General features: G+C 46.7%; 1 protein-coding gene and 1 pseudogene across 3 annotated transcripts in view; one reads left to right on the plus strand and one right to left on the minus strand.

Moving 5' to 3' along the window:
- LOC102815978 overlaps positions 1-3,576 on the plus strand; it is a 21,581-nt pseudogene extending 18,005 nt beyond the window's left edge.
- Positions 3,577-5,900: 2,324 nt separating this feature from the next.
- Positions 5,901-18,794, minus strand: part of SZRD1 (SUZ RNA binding domain containing 1) — a 34,651-nt gene continuing 21,757 nt past the window's right edge. The window contains exons 2-4 of one of the 3 annotated variants that reach the window (XM_006866346.1): positions 10,231-10,280; positions 8,236-8,490; positions 5,904-7,213 (exon numbers count right to left, since the gene is read on the minus strand). In XM_006866346.1, the coding sequence (XP_006866408.1) occupies positions 7,111-7,213; positions 8,236-8,490; positions 10,231-10,280 (408 nt within the window). In that variant the 3' untranslated portion in view covers positions 5,904-7,110. Of the gene's footprint in view, positions 7,214-8,235; positions 8,491-10,230; positions 10,281-18,794 lie in introns of all 3 variants that reach the window. The other 2 variants (XM_006866347.1, XM_006866348.1) reach the window with 2 other exon arrangements.

An 18,794-nucleotide genomic window follows, 5' to 3' on the forward strand; every position in this document is an offset into this window, starting at 1 on the left:
TCTGACTCCAGATTTTTGCACATTTTGTTGTAATATTTCGCTGTATCTTCTCTAGCTGACCTTTGAAATGTTCTGTTCAGCTCCAAGGTTTAGGAATGAGAAAATGAACAGGGAAGGAGGAAGAGTTAAAATAAGTCTGTAATTGAGTCAAACTCCTCCCATCAGCCTCTCCCAACCCCCAGAATGACCTGAGTCTAAGAAAGGTGGATTTGAATTGTTAGGGCCCAAGGTGGAAATCTGAATGCCAGTTACTGTCTTGGTCAGAAGTGGACCCACATTGTTTCACTCCCTTACATTTCTGGGCTGCAAGTGTCTTAGAGAAGCCCTGGGGCCAGAAGTGAGAGGTTCAGGCCTGAGGTAAGAACCTATGTGGCTGTCCTTTGGTAAACTGGCCATGGCCTGTGCAGACCTGGTTGTACAGGCCATGGCTGGAGTAAGAGGTGGGGCTGACCTCCTTCATCATTCTTTTCCCAAGCACGTAGGAGAATGGCCAGCACACAGTACACAATCAATGAATACTTGATGAATGACTGCATGGCACTGGAAGGTCATGGGGAAGAAGCTCTGGTAGTGTAATGGTTACGAATTGGGCTCCGAACCCCAAGGTCAGCAGTTCGAAACTACCAGCTGTTCCGCGGGAGGAAGATGAGGCTTTCTGCTCCCATAAAGATTTACAGCCTCGGAAACCCTGTACAGGGTCGCTATGAGTCGGAACCGACTCCACGGCACATAACAACAATGCATTAACAGGAGTCCTGGTGTGGCACTGTGGGGCAGTCAGCTTGATCCACAAGGTCAGTGGTTCAAACTCACCAACCGGTCCTTGGAAACCCTATACGGAGTTGCTATGGGTTGGAAGTGACTCGACAACACTTAACAACAATGCATTAATAAAGAGGGCTGTGGGTTATGATGGGATGAGTACAAGTTATCAGGGGCCCCATAACGGGGAGCAAACTAGTCTGCAAGAGGGCAGAGAGGGTCTTCTGGAGAAGTTAACCCATAAACTGAAATTTGAAAGATGAGCAGAGTTAATTGCACAGATGATTTAAAAAGCACTTGTACATTTATGTAAAAATATTGATAGCAAAAATCATAGGTCTTGGTGTGACACTGTTGGATCAGCACTGGACTGCTAAACACAAGATTGGTGGTTTAGACTCACTAGCCACTCCTTGAAAACCATGTACCAGTTCACTGATGGCACTTAACGACAACCACGTAACAATCAGGGGCAATGGTGGATCAGTGGCAGAATTCTGATCTTCCATTCAGAAGACCAAGGTTCAATTCCTGGCCAGTGTACCTCAAGTGTAACTCAAGTGCAGTGTGCCTCAAGTGCAGTCTGTCTGTCAGTCAAGATGTGTGTGTGGTTATGATGCTGAACAGGTTTCAGCTCAGCTTCCAGACTAACATGAACTAGGAAGAAAGGCCTGGTGAACTACTTCCAAAAATTACCCAGTAAAAGCCGTATGAATCACAACAGTCTGATCTACAACTGATGATGGGGACGAGGCAATTGTTTTGTTGTGCATGTTGTTGTTGTTATTGTTATGTGCTGTGGAGTCAGTTCCGACTCATAGTGACCCTGTACAGGGTTTCCGAGGCTGTAAACCTTTACAGGAGCAGAATGCCTCATCTTTCTCCCGCGGACCAGCTGGTAGTTTCGAACTGCTGACCTTGAGGTTCGCAGCCACATTTGTAACCACTACGCTACCAGAGCTCCTTGTTGTGCATGAGGATACCGTAAATCAGGGGCCAATTCCATGGCATCTAAGAAGATCTGTGCACCAGACACCATGTTGAGTGCGTGAATCCCTATTCTACCCATGGGAAGCCCGAAGCTTTGAGAAGTTACTTACAGATAACCATTTCTCCTCTTCTTACATCGGGGTGATAGAGGCTTAGAACAAAGTAGTCACTTGCCTGTGGTCACAAGGAACTTAGTGGTAGAGCTGGGACTAGAACCCAGCTCTCCTGAATCCTGGATTTGTGTTCCAGATAGTACTGGGGCTGTGGAGAGGCCAGGGAGGAGAGCAAAATCGACACTGCCAGTCTGAGCTGGGCGAACTGCCTCCACAGCTATTACCAGAAGAAGTTGAAGGATGCCACCTACAGGGTCCAAGAGGTACAATCTGCCTTAGGCCGGCTGGGGTCCCAGAGGAAGCTCCTGTACAATCCCCACCTGGTAGACAACATGGAAGTCTCAGAACGGAGAGTCCTGAAGATCCTGAGAAGGCTAAAGCAGCAGGACTATGGTGAGAGGCCTGGGCAGGCTGGGCTGGGGGCATTACCCTTTCTTTCCCTGGGTCTCTGCACAGCCAGACCCCAGGATGCTGACTGACTTCCTGGTCTCCTACTTTGGCTCCACTCTTGTTAAGTGCTGTCGAGTTGATTCTGACCCATAGCAAACCTGTAGAGGGTTTCCAAGGAGCAGCTAGTGCGTTTGAACCGCACCTTGCAGTTCAAAGGCTTTGCAGTCTGGCGCATTAACCCACAGAAACACACCTGGACTCTGGCTCCACTGTATGCCTAGATAATACCCCACACATCCAGGAGTCCTGGTCTGGCACATGTAAAGATAAGCCTGGGACTGCTAACCGCAAGGTTGGCGGTTCAAACCCACCAACCACTTCTCAGAAACTATACAGGGTCACTATAAGTCAACTCAAGAGCACTAATAACAAACTGTCATTAGTCTTTACTCAGCTAGTGTTCTGCAAATTTTCATTATCCCTTTAATCCTCAAGTCTGTGATGTGGGTACCACTGTCATCTCTGACTTATAAAGTCTCAGAGAGGTTAAATGATTTGCTCAAACCCACCAAGCCCACCTTCCAATGTATTCCCCTCTTCTCCTTCTTTACCAGCTGCCAAGCTGCCGAGCCCCTATGCCCAGGCACCCTGCATTCCATTCTGCCCACGGCTAGACAAGAAGACAGTCCGCCGGAAGCAGGGGAGCAGCAACTATGTGCTGGACCAGGGCACTCCCACCAATACGGGTACTGACATTTGTATTTGTAGCCTCTTCTGTCCAACGGGACCTCAAGGAGGCAGGTGGACGCCAGGGGAGCAGAGAGCCCATCCCAGACCCCTCCAACTTCTTCCTTACATGGTGGCCCTGGGCTGGCCCTTGGGAATCGCCGTCCATGAAATATTGCTTGTTTAGGTAAGAGGAAGGGAAAAAAGCTGTGGATCAGGTAGGTTTCACTGAAGCCAAGGCACTTACACCTCCTTGTTTGGGAGACTTAGTGGTACCTTTTTCCTCAGCTGTCACTGTCCCCCTTTCTGATGCACGGAGTCGAATTCTGAACCCCTTTGCCCAAGTCTGACTCCATATGAGGAATAGCGGGAACGAGTTCAGCAGCTGGGCTGAGGGGAGCTTCCTATAGTGGTGTCCCGTTCCCAGGTGCTAGCTGATAGCTAGTTCCATCACTTCTGGGAGGGCTCCTCTTCCCTCAGACACACGGACTATAGGGAAGAAGCCAAACATTCCACTTCTGCTCTGCCCCTGTTTAGGGAGCACTGCTCTGATAGCCGAAAATGGCTCAGCTCCATGCCGGCTTGAACCCACTGACCCTCCGGAGTAGTGCTGACTGAGGAAGCTGGAAGGCCTGCAGACACAAATTTCACTGGGGGTGGGGGTAGGGCCTGCTGGATTGTGTTTCCCTGGCCCAGTAAGCCAATAAACACCATGAAGCTCAGCATCTGTGTCTGCTGCCAGGAAAGGCCTTCAGGTGTTCCCCAGCCATGTGACTCTCAGAGGGCAGGGCTCCAGCCTCTCAGGCTTGAGAGTCCCCAAACAAGACTTGCCTCAACGCCCTGTTCAGGCTCTAGGTGCCTGCTGGAGCTGTCTCCACCCTCCAAAGTGTAGTCTCAAAGCAGTTTCCCTTCTTAGACTAGAAGTCCCACACTTGCTCAGCGAAGTGTCAGGAAAGACCCAGGCCCCTAAACAGCAGACCCTGTGTCCCAGCAGGTGGCGACCCAGTCATGTTCACACCAACAGACCCCCCAGGACCAAGTAGTCTCCTTTCCGCGGAGTCCTTGTCCCTGACTCCAGCATTATCCCAGGTCAAGCTGATATAGTTTCCCCTGATGGTTAAACAAGAAGCCACAGCAAGAGATTCGCATGCCAGGGACCGAAATGAGGACGAACAAAGTGTTGACAAGTTTAAAACATGTATTTAAAATACAATTTATAAAATGCTTAATCTGCCGACTCAGGAGCCCGCGGTGCGGGGTGAGGTGGGGGTGGGCAGCCGCCTGCGATACCATGCAGAACGGGACTGCAGGGGGTACGGCCCTCCCTCCCATGCTCTTCGATTCAGACACCCAAGGGGCTCACGTGCACCCCTGGGATCACATGACCAGAAAACAGGACCCCAGAGATTTCTTGAGTCTCTGCTTACCAGGGAGGCTGGATGTAGCCCCGCCGGCCCATCCCTGAGCAGAGCATCCCCAGATGGGGCAGAGCAGGGTATGGCTGGGCAGGACAGGGCAAGGCAGGGCTGGGCGGGGCAGGTGGGCTCTGGAAGGGTCTGATGGTAGCAGATAGGGTGTGGCCTCCTGCCTGCAGGTGGGGAGCACCCTGATTGTGTGGGCTGAGAGGGTTGGTCACCAGGCCTGGACCCCCAGCTCCTTTGGTTATAGGCTGACATCAGAGTAGTGGCTCATGGGAAGCGGTTAGCTGGAAGGTCTGAGGCCTGGTTCCTGGGGGCAGGGAGGAGCTGGGGAAAGGGAACAGTACCATGAAGGCAGATAAAGGGGCAGCAGCCTCAGGTTTCTGCCCCCAATCCCCCTGGGGTTTTCCAAGCCAAAGCCTGCAGCTTAATTGAAAAAAGAAAAAAAGCACTTAAGGAAAGCTACAGACAACTACAAAAACAAAACAAAACAAAATCCAAACCGTTCTCCCATCTTCCCTCCCACCTCCCCCACAATAATGTCCTATTGTCCTTTTTTCTGCCTGTCACCTCTCCATCTGAGAAGTCAGGCCATGACTGCTGGTGGGTATGACGGGCACACAGTGGGCAGAGCCCCATCTTTGGCTGGAGGGAGGTGGGTGCACCAGTCTTTGCCACATGCTCAGTCTGCAGACACCCCTCAGCGGGCCCTCCCTTTGGCCAAGAACAGGTGGTCACAAATGGCTGAGCAATCAGTACCTCTGGTCTTCCCACCTGGCCTACCTCTGCCACTGAAGGGACAGTCTCGCCTTGGGCCAGAGACCACTATTACATGTGGGACGGCCAACACTACACATTTTAGAATGTAGAAACTTGGTCAGGGCAGTGGAACTATAAAGATAGCAGCCAACAGTCTGCTGTGGAGGTAATTCTCCCTGTGGGCATGACCCAACCACCCGTGCACTCACATACTCAAGCTCTGTTCCAGCTCTTGCTCACTATTTCCTGGATTCACACAGTTTTAAGGCTGTTCTACTGGCTCAACTGGCTAGCCCTTCTTCCTATGGGAGGTGTGAGGGGAGGTGGCCAGCTAGGCCTGGCCTACCATTCCCATAGGGCAAGGCTAAGCCAGGTAAGCCACAGGTGGACTGAGTTGGTTAAACCTAGCTTGCCACCACGAGCTGCCCTAATTGCAAATCATCACATCAGCCAATTCAAAATCCAGCTGCTGGTCAGGAGTAAGGAGGCTCCTAGCCGGCTGAGGGATAAGGCGCAGTGCAACAGAAGGGGCCAGACAGCACACACAGCAGCACATACACAGCTGTTCTGGTGGCTGTCCCTTTAGTCTCTTCCACCTCAAGGGCAAAGCCAATCTCCAGGCTCTCGAAATGGAGGAAAACTGCCTTCATTCCAGGTCCTTGCTCTGGAAAAAGGGGTGAAGGGAAGCCTAGGCCTCTGGGAAACCAGTTTGCCATCACCAATGTTTGCAATGCAAAGCTGCTCCTTTTCCGACTTGACTCACAAGGGTCTGCTGACAAGGTACTGATTTTAAAAAGGAAGTGCACCAAGTAGTTACTGAGCTGGGGCCATCAACAGAGACAGAGCGCTCGCTGTGGATCCTGGAGAGTTCAAGCCTTGCTGGGAGAGGAAGATCTACCATCTTCTGGCCACACAGGCAGAAGACTCAAGAGTTCCGGAGCCAGTCTCTCCTGTTTTTTTTCTTGAGCTGACAGCAAACTACTAAACAAGTCTCACATCCCTTACTTCTGAGCCCAGGCGAGCAGAGCACCACTCTCTGACATGGGACTCTCTTGTGGAAGAAGCAGGCCTGGCTGGTAGGGAACCACCCTGAGGGGTATGGGAAAGGGAAGTCTGTTCACTCTCCCTGTCTCCCAAAATACTAGAGGTGAAGTTGGCACCCTCCCTAGACTCTCTGAGTCTATAGAGCTAGTCCAGGCTCCAGGCAGGGCCAAGATGCCCTGGGACTTAGCTGGGGGAGGGAGGTATAGGCATGGGGTACTCATCTGTCCTGGGGGCTGCAGAGCCCTGCCCCTTTTCTGGGCGGCAGTAGGAATACAGAAGAAGCTAAGCTCACCAAAATCCTATTGGTTAATGTTTCTAGTGAATTCCCAGAAACATTTTTAAGTAGACTACCAAACTACCCTTTCTCAATTAAAAATTCATTAAATTGCTAAAAAAAAAACCCCATGCACTTTTCCTTGAAAAATCAGATTATTTGTATAAACAAAAATGGGGGTAAAAAAAGAAAGGATATTTTCAAATGGAACTTGCTTTTTAAGTGATGAAGACATGCACTTGGGAAGAAGGTTCTCATCTGTTTTGAAATCCCAAATTAATGAGCATGATAAATTGTTATTGCTGGCACTGGCTTTACCCCAAGTGGCACTGTCTGACTCAACTCTTGAGTCCATGGTGGGTCGCCCCAACCATCCCCTAGCCCTCACCCTTTCCCTTTCTCATTGACTTGGGACAGCCCTTGTCGACATGCCAATCACAGTGGGAAGGGGTAGGGAGGAAGGTCACAGTGCATGGGGTTCAAGGTCACAGTGGGCGGAGCAAGGGGGATCACAGTGCAAGTAAATCAGGTCGTTCCCTCTGCTCAAGTCCAGCTGTCTGCCACGGCAGTGCGACCCGTGGCAGACGACCCAGGAGGCGGTGACGGCAGCGGCAGCATACTTTCTCGCCCACATTTATCTGCGCTGTTTGAAGCCTTGTGACCCATCAGGACCCAGGGGCTGTCTGATCACATTATTGGGCTGTCTGCTGTCTTCTGGCTGGGAGATCCTGGTTGGCCTGAAGGGAAGAAAATTAAGACGAAGGCCTGAAAAAGGATATAAAGGATGTCCCCAAATCTCAGAACCAACCAGCTTTGCAGCTGGGGCAGAAGTCACGGTAACTACCAGCCTACTCCAACCTACTACTGGCTCCCTGTCTGTGCCTGCTTCTTTAGCAAGCAGAAGAGGACTTCTCCAAGTTAGGAGGCCCATGTAGGCAGGTAGGCCTGGTGGTTGCTGTCCACCTCTAGCAGCTGCAGCATTCCTGCCCCCAGAGGCAGTGACCACAGACAGCACATCCACCTCAGAACCTACTGGTACAGACTCTCCAGAGTGTCAAGTTAGAGTGAAGCCACTTCTGCCCTCTTGCTTCTCTCCAGACCATGTGGTTACAGGTTGACTCATGTTACTCCAGAACACTAAAAGAAATGGACCTCTTTCACGCGGAAAAGATGGAGGCTTAGAGGATTGTTGTTGCTGTTGTTGTATAGGGTAATGGGACTCTATCAAATGAAGGAACACAGATTAGTTCTCCAAGTCCAAGAATACCAAGCCAAAGAGACCTTTGAAAGTTAGAGAGAGGTGATTTTAGCAAATACTGTTTTACCAGATGATAACAAACTTACATAATGCAACCTCTAGGACTATAGAGAAAAGAGCATTTAGTAAATCCACAAAAACACAGTAGGCTACTGCAAGACCCAGAGGCCACGAATATCTAAGCACTTATCTATCGTGCACTTCCAGGAAGAGTTCTCAGCACTCATGCTGACTGATTCATTGACTCAAACATCCTGGTGAGACAGGTACTACCATTATCTTCATTTTTTCAGATTCTACGACAGAGCAAGGTCAAGTAGTTAAGTGGCAGAGATGAACTCAAGCCTAGCAGCTTTAACCTGCAGAGGCAGCAACACCCTCCAGGGCTTTCGGAGACAATGCAGGAAGACAATTGAGCCCAGCGGGGTACCTACTCATCACTCCACTCCAGGAAGACAGGCTGCCAGAGTGGTCTCTGCTCAGTCTGCCAGTTATACTCACCTGTCGAGGATGGGCTTCTCCTGCTCCTCCTCAGGGCTGGCACTGCCCAGGATTCGCTTCCTAGCCTCCGCGTACTCTGCCTCCCGCTGGGCTAGAGACTTAACCGGAAGGGCTGGCCTGCTGGTGGAGTTGGGGCTGCTGACCACACCGTTGCTGGTGGGCCTCTTGAGGATGCGGATCTGTGGAGGGGGTCCCGTGGGAAGGCTATCGTCCTGAATCACAATGGGCACCCGGGGAGGAGATTTGGACTTCCTGCTGACAAAGAGCAAACACAGTTTCACCAGTTCTGTTCCCTGAAGACATAGCCCCTTCTATGTACCACACCCACCTTGCATCCCTTTCCTCTCCATCCCTCTCCTAATTCTTTTAATTATTCTCTGGCCCCTGACCAGACATATCCAAGCTCCCACACTCCTCAAGGGTTTCTCAAAAGTGCAAACATGGCACAGACTCACAAAGTCCACAGAACTGCTCCTGAGACCCACCCCTGGGCAAAGGGGCTAGAAGCACGCCTCATTCCAGGACTTCTATTCCTCCATCATGCACTCATGTCAATCTCTCTTGAGGTCCTGTGGCAAAACACTTCATGTCCAGCATCCAATGATTTCAAGTTAAAGCCCCAGCTTCCCTACACAGACCACACTGTAATAACTGGTAAGGTGGAAGCCCCTTAGCTCAGAGTCAGCAAAGCACTCCCTTCCCAGTCAATGTCTTCCACCACGTGTGCTCAAACACAAGGGCTTGTTACACCATACCAGACTGGCATGAAGACAGGATTTACCAAATGGACTCAGCCTTCCAGTGCCTCATCGAGACAAGCCACACAGACAACTTAATAACCTCTTCGAAGGAGCTCACGAGCCGACGAACCTCCCTGGTCAGGGCTCTCTGGTCTGTGTGACAGCGGCGGGGCTAAAGGGAAGGAGCCTGGAGACAATGCCTGACAATGCTCAAGAGGGAAGCACTGTCCAGTGCTGGTGCTGTGTTCACCATGAGAGGTAACATTTTAAAATCCAGAGTCGACCCAAACCAAGAGGGATACACAACACAGGCAGGAAAAGAGGAGCCACAGAAGGAGAAAAGGAAGCAGGCGGGAAGGTCTTTCCCACAACAGACACAGAAACTACACCCAAAACAGCCAAACAATTTCTCTCCAGAAGCAAACAGGCCCAGAGGGGACTGTGTCCAGATACTTGTCGTCAGGAGGGACAGGGACTAGAGGAATTCAGCTGCTACTAAGACTGAGTTGGAATAGTCCAGGGATGGGCCTGAAAAAGCAGACTGTCATCAGGAGTTAGTGTCCTTGCTGAGATGAGCAGACAGACAAGGGGCCAGAGCGATGATCAGAGGCAGGGAGCCAGGAAAGCTGGCAGGCGAGCAGGGCACCCCAGAGTTCTCTGAGAAATGAAGCAAATCCAGAGAGGCTCTAGCTCCCTCCTTCCTGCTGCTGGTCCCTGTGAGAAGCCAACAGCTTACCTATGCCCAGACAACTATTGACGTCAACTTTCACCTGCTCTGGAAATCTACTTCCTCCACTGTTGGATGGGGGCGCAGACACCTCAAAGATCAAGAATTTTTCTTTTAGTATACCCCCATAATGCCCTAAGTTACCAAGTCAAGAGTCCAGAGAAAGTATTTGTCTAATCTCCTATGTCACAGAAAGAGAAAATTGAGGTCCAGAGGACATGACTTGCCCCAAACATTAGAACAATTGGGGTCAGAGCCAGTTTTCCAACTTGTCACCACTTCACTTTCAATCAGACCACCTCACACAGGGGACCACTAAGGCAGAAGGCAGGTGGAATACCCCAGTCTCATTCCTAAATCCTCAAGCCACCACGTCCTGCCCTTCCCCTCAGATGGAAGGGTTCAATGCCTAGAGGAGCCTAACCTGCTAAGCCTGCAACCAGCTAGAGACCACCACTGCCTGCCCATTGACTGCCCAGCTCTCAAACGGCAGAGAGCACGAGCCCTCAGACCACATAATAGCCTTACCTCTCCTTTTGTGTGATCTTCAGTTTTTTTTCCAACCGTCTGTCTATTTCCTAGAGGAAAAAAATGTATATAAAAAGAGGAAAAAAAATCTGTCTCAAACAAAAGCTTACGTCTTTAATTTCAGAGCTATAGGCAGTGTCCTCGGCCAGGAACATGACTATGTCTTCTGAGGTTAATGAAGTGGACATTCCTTTACTGGACAGTGGAGCTGACTCCCTGTGTGGGTTCATCTCCCTTCTGTCCCTGTGGCCACAGCAATTGTTCTAGGCCTCATTGTCCAGTGGGTCCTTGGCAGAGCCTCCAACTAGTCTCCTAGCCTCCAATGTACCCCTCACCCCTTCCAAACTGTCCTTCAAAAGTCACTCAAATCAACGTCCTAGACAGAAATCTGATTGTGTCACTTCCTTGCTTAAAACCCTTCAAATTGCTTGCAGGATCAAATCCAAGCTCCTAGAAATGGCGTCATCCACTCTTTCATCTTCTGGTTCACACTTCAGCAACACTGAGCTGTTATTAAGCCCACAGTCCAATGTGTTGTTCTACTACCTGCAATGCCCTTCTCCCTTGCAAACTGCCTTTTATCCTTCAAAACCCACCTTGGATGCCTTCCCACTCTGTGACGTCTTCTCTGATCCCACAAGCAGAGATAATCACCCCTCAGAGACTAGCTTTCTCTTTTATAATCCTTCATGTTCACGTTATCAACTGTTTTATAATTTATTTTTTGACAGTTGTGAATATGAACTCTCTATGACTTGTTGTTGTTATTACATGCTGTTGAGTCAGTTCTGACTCATAGCGACCCTGTATAGGGTTTCTGAGGAGCAGCTGAAGGGTTTGAACTGCCGACTTTGTGGTTTGCAGTCCAGTGCTGATCCAATACCCATACAAGGAGTCCTGGTGGTGGTGGTGATGTGCTGTGGAGTCGGTTCCGACTCATAGCAACCCTGTATAGGTTTTCCGAGGCTGTAAATCTTTACAGGAGCAGAAAGCCTCATCTTTCTCCTGCAGAACAGCTGGTAGTTTCAAACTGCTGACCCTGCGGTTTGCAGCCTGATTCGTAACCACTATGGTACCAGAGCTCCTTACACCAGGAGTCCTAGCACCCAACAAAATGCGATGAAGTAAACAAAAGCCCAATGTTTGAGGGACTGGCTGGGCAATCTGGACCTTAGCACCAGGAACACCAGGGACGATCCTAAACAACCCACAAAGCACAAAACAGTCTTCCCACCTGCCCAAGGCAAAGAATTAATCCGGCCCAAAATGTCAATAGTGATGGAAAGAACAAAGCAGATGGGAAAACAATCAGGCAGGTTTGCATGGGCGAAGTGGGACAGAGGTAAAGAATGATGTATGCACAACCTTGGAACAACAGGGCTCTGGGATACAGGGAATGAGACATGATTGGAATGGGGAAAAGGGGGGAAATAATGTTAAGATGCTTGGCTGTCTTTTGAATCTTGGTTTCCCTTGCATTGTATTATAAAATAGACACTGGAGGGGGAAAGAAAGGAATAGACAGAAATATCACCATAGAAAGCTTGTTAAGTACATCTTCTACCTATAACTGATTGGAATATCTAAAATGGGGCTACAAGGTGCCCAGGGAAGGAGGCTTCCTGCGGAGCCTCTGTATCACATAAGACCATAGGTGGAATCCTTCCTGAACCCCATCCAGAATCTTCTAAGGTAGTAAATTTCCACTTGAAAGGACGGGCAGACCAGCCTGGAGCTGGCTAGAAGAACAGAAGATAACAAAGACTGCATGGGAACAGGGACTCCAAAGAGGAAGAAGAGGCGGTTACACTGAGGGGATTACAACCAATGTTAAGAAACAAAATGCATTAAACTGATGAATGGAAAATTAATTTGCTGTGTAAACTTTCACCCAAACAGTAAAAAGCAAAAAAGAAACAAATCTACTGCTTATTAATAGTAAAGCTATGCCAGCTTTTACTTGGTTAGTATTTCCTGGAATATGTTTTCGCCATCTTTTACATCATACCTTTCCAGGTCTTTACTTGTGTCCTGTAAACAATCTGAAACAGATGTCATACTCATTGATATTGAGCTGTGTTAGCAGTTTTTGTTTTCATGAAAGAACCAAAATATATTTAGGAAAACACAGCATATTATATTCTGATGGCAACAGCAAGCCTCTGCTGGGGACAGGGATCCAATGAACAAAATCTCTCATGACTGAATTTGAGAGGTCCCATTCAGGTTTCCACTCAGGAGAACAAACTGCTTCGTCTTTCTCTAGGATGTTAAGAAAGACAGGGACTCTGTGTCTGGTCCCAGCAAATGGAGACTGGTGGGGAAAAGTCTTTTAAGAGAACATAAGGGCCAAATCTGAGTAGTAGTTGTCTACGCCCCCAAACGAAAACATGATCAGCATAGTTGGTATATTATATAATATTGTCAATCCATAGTAATGCCCATTTCAAAGAAAAATAATTCAACAGAATATGGAAATCATTGAACAGATCATTAAATCACATATAAATAGCATTTTGCTGCAGGACTCAAAAATAGCTGCAGCAGTAAATTAACAAGAACTGTCAAAATTTCAAGCAGATTCATAAGATGACATGGAACTAAGGGATATCACAGGTGATGTCTGAAGGATATTGGATGAAAGCAGAAAATACCAGAAAGATATTTGTCTGTGTATTGATTCTGCAAAGGCATTCAACTGTGTGAATAACACATTATGATGTGAAACACTTAACTGTGATCATGTTGAACCTGTCCAGAAACCAAGCAGCAGTCATTTGAACAGAACAAGATAATGGATACTACATATCTGAAAACTAGAAAAGGTGTTAAGTGGATGTTAAACGGATACTGCATGTTTGAAAATGAGGAAAGGTGTACTTCAGGGTTATATCATTCATTTCACAATATGTACTCAATTTGTTTGTTGAGCAAATAATCCAAGAAACTGTATTATGTTGAGATGAACATGGTTATCAAGACTGGTGGAAGACTCATTAACAACCTGCTCTATGTGGATGACACAATCTTGTTTGCTGAAAGAGAAGAGGACTTGAAGTACTTACTGATAAAAATCAAAGATCACAGCCTTCAATATGGATTACATACAGAAAACAGAACTCCTCACAACTGGACCAATAAATAACATCATGAAAAGCAGAGAAAAGAATGAAGTTGTCAAAGATTCCATTTTACTTGGATCCACAATCAACGCCCATGGAAGCAACAGTCAAATCAAAAAAGTAATGCACTGGGTAAATCTGCTGCAAAAGACCTCTTTAGAGTATTAAAGAGCAAAGATGTCACTTTGAGGACTAAGATGTGCCTGACTCAATGCACGGTGTTTTCAACTGCTTCATATGAATAATGTGTAAAGAAGAATTGATGTCTCTGAATTATGGTGTTAGCAAAGAACATACTATGGATTCCCATAAGAACAAAAAACTGCCATGGAAGAAGTACAGCCCCTCAGAGAGCTCCTTAGAAGTGAGGATGGTGAGACTTTGACTTACACACTTTGGACAAGTTATCAGGAAGAATCAGTTCCTGGAGAACATCATGCTTGGTAAAATAAAAGATCAATGAAAAAGAGGAAGACCCTTAACGAGATGGGATGACACAATGGCTGCAACAATGGCCTCAAACAGATGGTGCAGGACCAGGCAATGTTTCATTCTATTGTACGTAGGGTCGCTAGAACCAATTTAATGGCACTGAATAAGAAACTTGCTTTTTTTTTTTAAGAAACTTGTTTTTAAAGTAAGGCCTTAATGCTTTATTATTGTCAAAACACTCATATTCTCCTCACACCAATCAATCCTGTTTGATAAACAAAGTGCAGCTGTCCCTGTATCCACTGGGGATTGGTTCTAGGGCCCTACAAATACCAAAATTCACAGATGTTCAATAGCCCCTTATTTAAAAAGGGGACATATATTTGCAAATAAGCTTATATATTCACACATACTCCCATATACTTTAAATGATTTCTAGACTCTATATAATAATGGAGTCCTAGTGTGGTGCTATAGAATAAGCACTGGGCTATTAATTGAAAGGTCAGAGGTTCAAACCCACCAGTCACTCCTTGGAAACCCTATACAGGATTGCTAAGAGCCTAACACAATGCAAAGACTATGTAAATAACCTTTGAGAGATTATTCTGACCACTTAATTGATTCCCCTTCCCTTTAACCCCCATCCCAACAATATTTTCAATCTGCAGTTGGTTGAATCTACCATGGATACTGAAGCTGTGGATCCAGAGGGCCAACTGTAGCTTTTATCCCTCCCAGTTAAATGAGGGTAATGTAATTCTGAGAGGTTAAGGAACTTGCCCAAGGATACAAAGTCGCAAATCATACATTCTTTCTGAAGTCCGACCCCACTGTGTCAGTACCCCAAGATGGCTCAAATCTCTGGGAAAGCTGGTAAAAGCCACAAGAAATTGACCTACTCTTTCTTTCTTCCTGATTCCACATGGCTCCATGCCACTCAAGTAACATGCCCATCAGATTTATTACATTAGGCAGGACACTTTTATTAGGCCTGGGAAGGAATTTCTCCATCAGAGAGAATGGGAGCTGAAACCAAGCATCTTTGGTGGAAACCTGATCCTGGCCACCTCCAGATGGCCAGCTGGAGCCCAGCTTGCTCAGAGCTGCCCAGGCAGGAGAAGGCTTGCTGTGCCAGCAGCGGAGGGGGCATTGCATCTCCCTCTGGAGTCTGTCCAGGTATCATGAGTCAGTCCATTCTCTCCTCGGACATGGCCTTGCAATCAATCTACTCTTAGGCTTGTGCTCTGAAAAACTGGACCCTGTAGAAACTCCCTACAGAGAACACCACAAGGAGCATGTTTGTCTCCTCCAGAGAAGTATTCTGCTATTGTTATTAGTTGTCATTGAATGGATTACAACTATGGTGACCCCATGGATACAGAGTTGAACTGTGTGCCTCAGAGTTTTTAAGGTTGTGATCTTTCTGAAGGAGACTGCCAGGCCTTTTTCTGAGGTGCCTCTAGGTGGGTTTGATCCATCAAGCTTTCAGCTAGTAGTCTAGCACCTAATCAACTGTGTCACCCTAGGGCCCCTAAAGATGCACTAGCCATTGTCACCAAGTTGATTCCTACTCATAGGAAACCTTTAGGAGGACACAGTAGATAGAACTGCTTCACAGGATTTCCAAAGCTGTTCAAACCCACCAGTCACTCCTATATAGGGTCACTGGGTGGGACTCAGTAGTACTTAACAACAACAATACTTTGCTGAATTGGGCTGCTGCCACAGGGATTATCAGCTGAGCTCTTTAATCAGCATGCCACCGGGGTTCCTACATCAGCTTTAGAATATTGTGGAAAGAAGCACCTAAAGTGGGTAGCAACAACGAAATTTTATTACCTAAGGGCACCTCTTTGAGATTTTTTTTTTTTTACAGTGATGCAAGTTAGTCTGTTTGAGTCTCCCGTGTTAGAGGCCCAACTTCCATGGCTAGTGAAATAGACCCCCCAAAAGCTAATCACTCTATGACCTATCTGAGCAAGGGCACAAGATATACCATAATAGTTGCTAGAAAACACAGTTTGTGTGCCTATGGCTTCTCCTGCTAAATAAGCTTTTATTTGATTTTTTTTGCTAAGTAGAACTGAGCAGGTTTCAGATGATGATACTCCGTGCTCTCTTTGGGGTTCAAACCCTATGCAAATGACTGTTGTTGCCAAACACAGGTATCACCCTCACCCTGTGGAGCTCCACTTCTAGATAAGTGTGCTGCCAGCTCCCTGATCTGCAAGATCAAAGCCAGAAGGAAAGAATAGAAGCAGAACTCAGAAAGAACCAGTTGAGGGTGAGATTTGAACCAGAGCTCAAATTAAGTAAAGGAGTAAAGGAGAGGTGACAATCACAAGGTAATGAAATAGGATGTCAATTCAATTTCAACTCACTTCAAGCAGAGGGCCCATGACGCAATGATTGTGCTTGTGTAAGCGCCACCAGGAAGTTGAGATGTGGAAGCATTGAGGATACTGGGGATGTTTTTAGGTGCCATCAAGTCGGTTCCGACTCATAGCGACCCTATGCACAACAGAACAAAACTCTGGCCTGGCCTGCGCCCCTCCCACAATCACTGAGCCAAATGCTGCTGCCACTGTGTCAATCCATCTCTTTGGGGAGGGTCTTTCTCTTTATTTGCTGACACTCCACTTTATCAAGCATAATTGTCCTTCTCCAGAAACTGGTCCAAAGTATAAGAGACAGTATCTCCCCATCCTGGTTTCTAAGTAGCATTCTGGCTGTAATTCTTCCAACATAGATTTGTTTGTTCTTCTGGAAGACCATGATACTTTCAATATTCTTCTACATCATAACTCAAATGCATCAATTCTTCTCTAGCCTTCCTTATTCATTATCCAACTTTCACATGCATATGAGGTGACTGAAAATAACCATGGCTTAGGCCAGGTGAACCTTAATTTCCAAACTGGTATCTGCTCTTGAACACATTAAAGAGGTCTTGTACAGCGGATTTGCATACTGCAATATATCATTTGATTTCCTGACTGCTGTTTTTATAAGTGTTGATAGTGGGTCCAAGCAACATGAAATCTTTGACAACTTAAATCTTCCCACAGATATAGCCTTTTTTTTTTTTTTTTTAATTGTGAACTGAATGGAAGTTTACAGGGCAGATCATCAGTTTTACATTCAACAAATCATATACTTTGTTTCATTGTAATGATTATAATCCCCTCCATGTACCATCAGTTAACAGTATTTCTCTCTATTCATTTTAGTTTGTTTGTTTTTAAACACTCAGGCATATATAATAATTTACATGACTAAACAGCACATTCTGCAAGCATGCCTCCTGGTCACCAGCTCTCAGTCCCTCTCTTTTCCACGAATCTAGATTCCTCAGCTGCTCCCTTTCCCCATGTCCCCATATCTGGTGTCACTGCTTCTCTGGATAGGGTCCCATATTCCGCTTATACTCTTCTCCCCTGGATGTATTCATTTTGATTCCTGTGTATTCCATCTGACGAGGCCCACGTATAGGCTTGTTAAGTGCCATCAAGTCGGTTCTGACCCATAGTGACCCTGGATAGGGTTTTCAAAGAGCAGCTGGTGAGCTTGAACCACCAACGTTGTGGTTCAAACCAACTTTGCAGTCCAGCACATTAACCTACAGCATCACACCAGGACTTTGTCTTGCAAAATTTTATCATGTGATCTCCAGCATCATTGCTATCACCAAGGCTATATTTTCCAACTACTCACTCTTCCTCTTTGTTTCCAATCTTTGCATTCCAATCACCAGTAATCATCAATACATCTTGATTACATGTTTAATCAATTTCAGACTGAGTAAGTAGTAGAATCCTTCAATTTCATCACACTGGCTTTAGAGGTTGGCACGTAAATTTGAATAATAGTGGTATTAACTGGACTTCTTTGTAGACAGAAGGCTTTTATCCTGTCCTAGGGATGAGGTCATTTTAAAAGAGGATACCTCCAACTGTGTGTGACAGGGTTATGGATTGAAATGTTCTCCACAAAAGGATATGTTGAAGTCCTAACCCTGTACCTGTGATTGTGACCTTGTTTGCAAATAGAGGTTTTCTTTGTTACAAGTTAGTAAGACCATATAAGAGTAGAATGGGATCTAATGTCCCCTGAGTGGTGTCTTATAAAAAGGGAGACCAGATATAGAATCAGAGTCATGCAGGGGGAAGATGACACATGAAGATAAATCTAGAAGCAGCAAAGGAATTCTAAGGACTTAGAGCAGCCACTAGAAGTTAAGAGAAAGGCATGGGACCCATCCTCTTGGAGTTCTCAAAGAGAATCAACACAGCAAATACACTTTTTTAACTTCTCGCCCCAGAACTGTAAGACAATGTCTGTCCTTTAAAGACACCTACTCTGAGTTATTTGCTATGGCTGCTCTAGAAAACGAAGATGTACCATTATAATGAAAAGGATAAAGAAGAAACCAGAGAGAACAGAGAAATTCTGCGAGAAGGGGAGGTAGATAACAACAGCAGGTTCATGCCCCTAACAGTAAGAGGTATATAGATAAGCAGGGTGAGACAGGAGGAAGAAAGGCACAAGATAGAAAGAAATGGACTATTCTTGGTCTTGATGCAGGATACAGCACCACTGCAGCTGTATTCTCAGACTTCCTCAGTTCACACACAGTGGTACAATTCTGGGAGGCTGATTCCAACTAGCCAAACTCAAAAGAGACAATAGTAGCAAATCTGAATGCTCATCTGTTACCCTTCGTGGGGCAGGTATAACCTGTTGCTGCCAGCTCCCAAGGTTTTTCTTTCTGGGACAGAAGAAATAGTTCCTCCTGGTGCCTCAGTACCAGAGCCAAAGGAACAAACTGTCCTGCTCCACCACTGCATTGCTCTCTCAATACTACAAAGGTGAGTCAAAAATTACCCATACTTGGGTAAAATTTAAATGCCCACCCACCGATGACAACCAAATGGCCACCACTCATCTGTCAGTCTGTCATACTGGGGTGGCTTGTGAGTTGCTGTGATTCTACAAGATATGCCACTG

This window comes from Chrysochloris asiatica, unplaced genomic scaffold, assembly GCF_000296735.1.
Source record: "Chrysochloris asiatica unplaced genomic scaffold, ChrAsi1.0 scaffold00090, whole genome shotgun sequence".
NCBI classification, from domain to species: Eukaryota; Metazoa; Chordata; class Mammalia; order Afrosoricida; family Chrysochloridae; genus Chrysochloris; species Chrysochloris asiatica.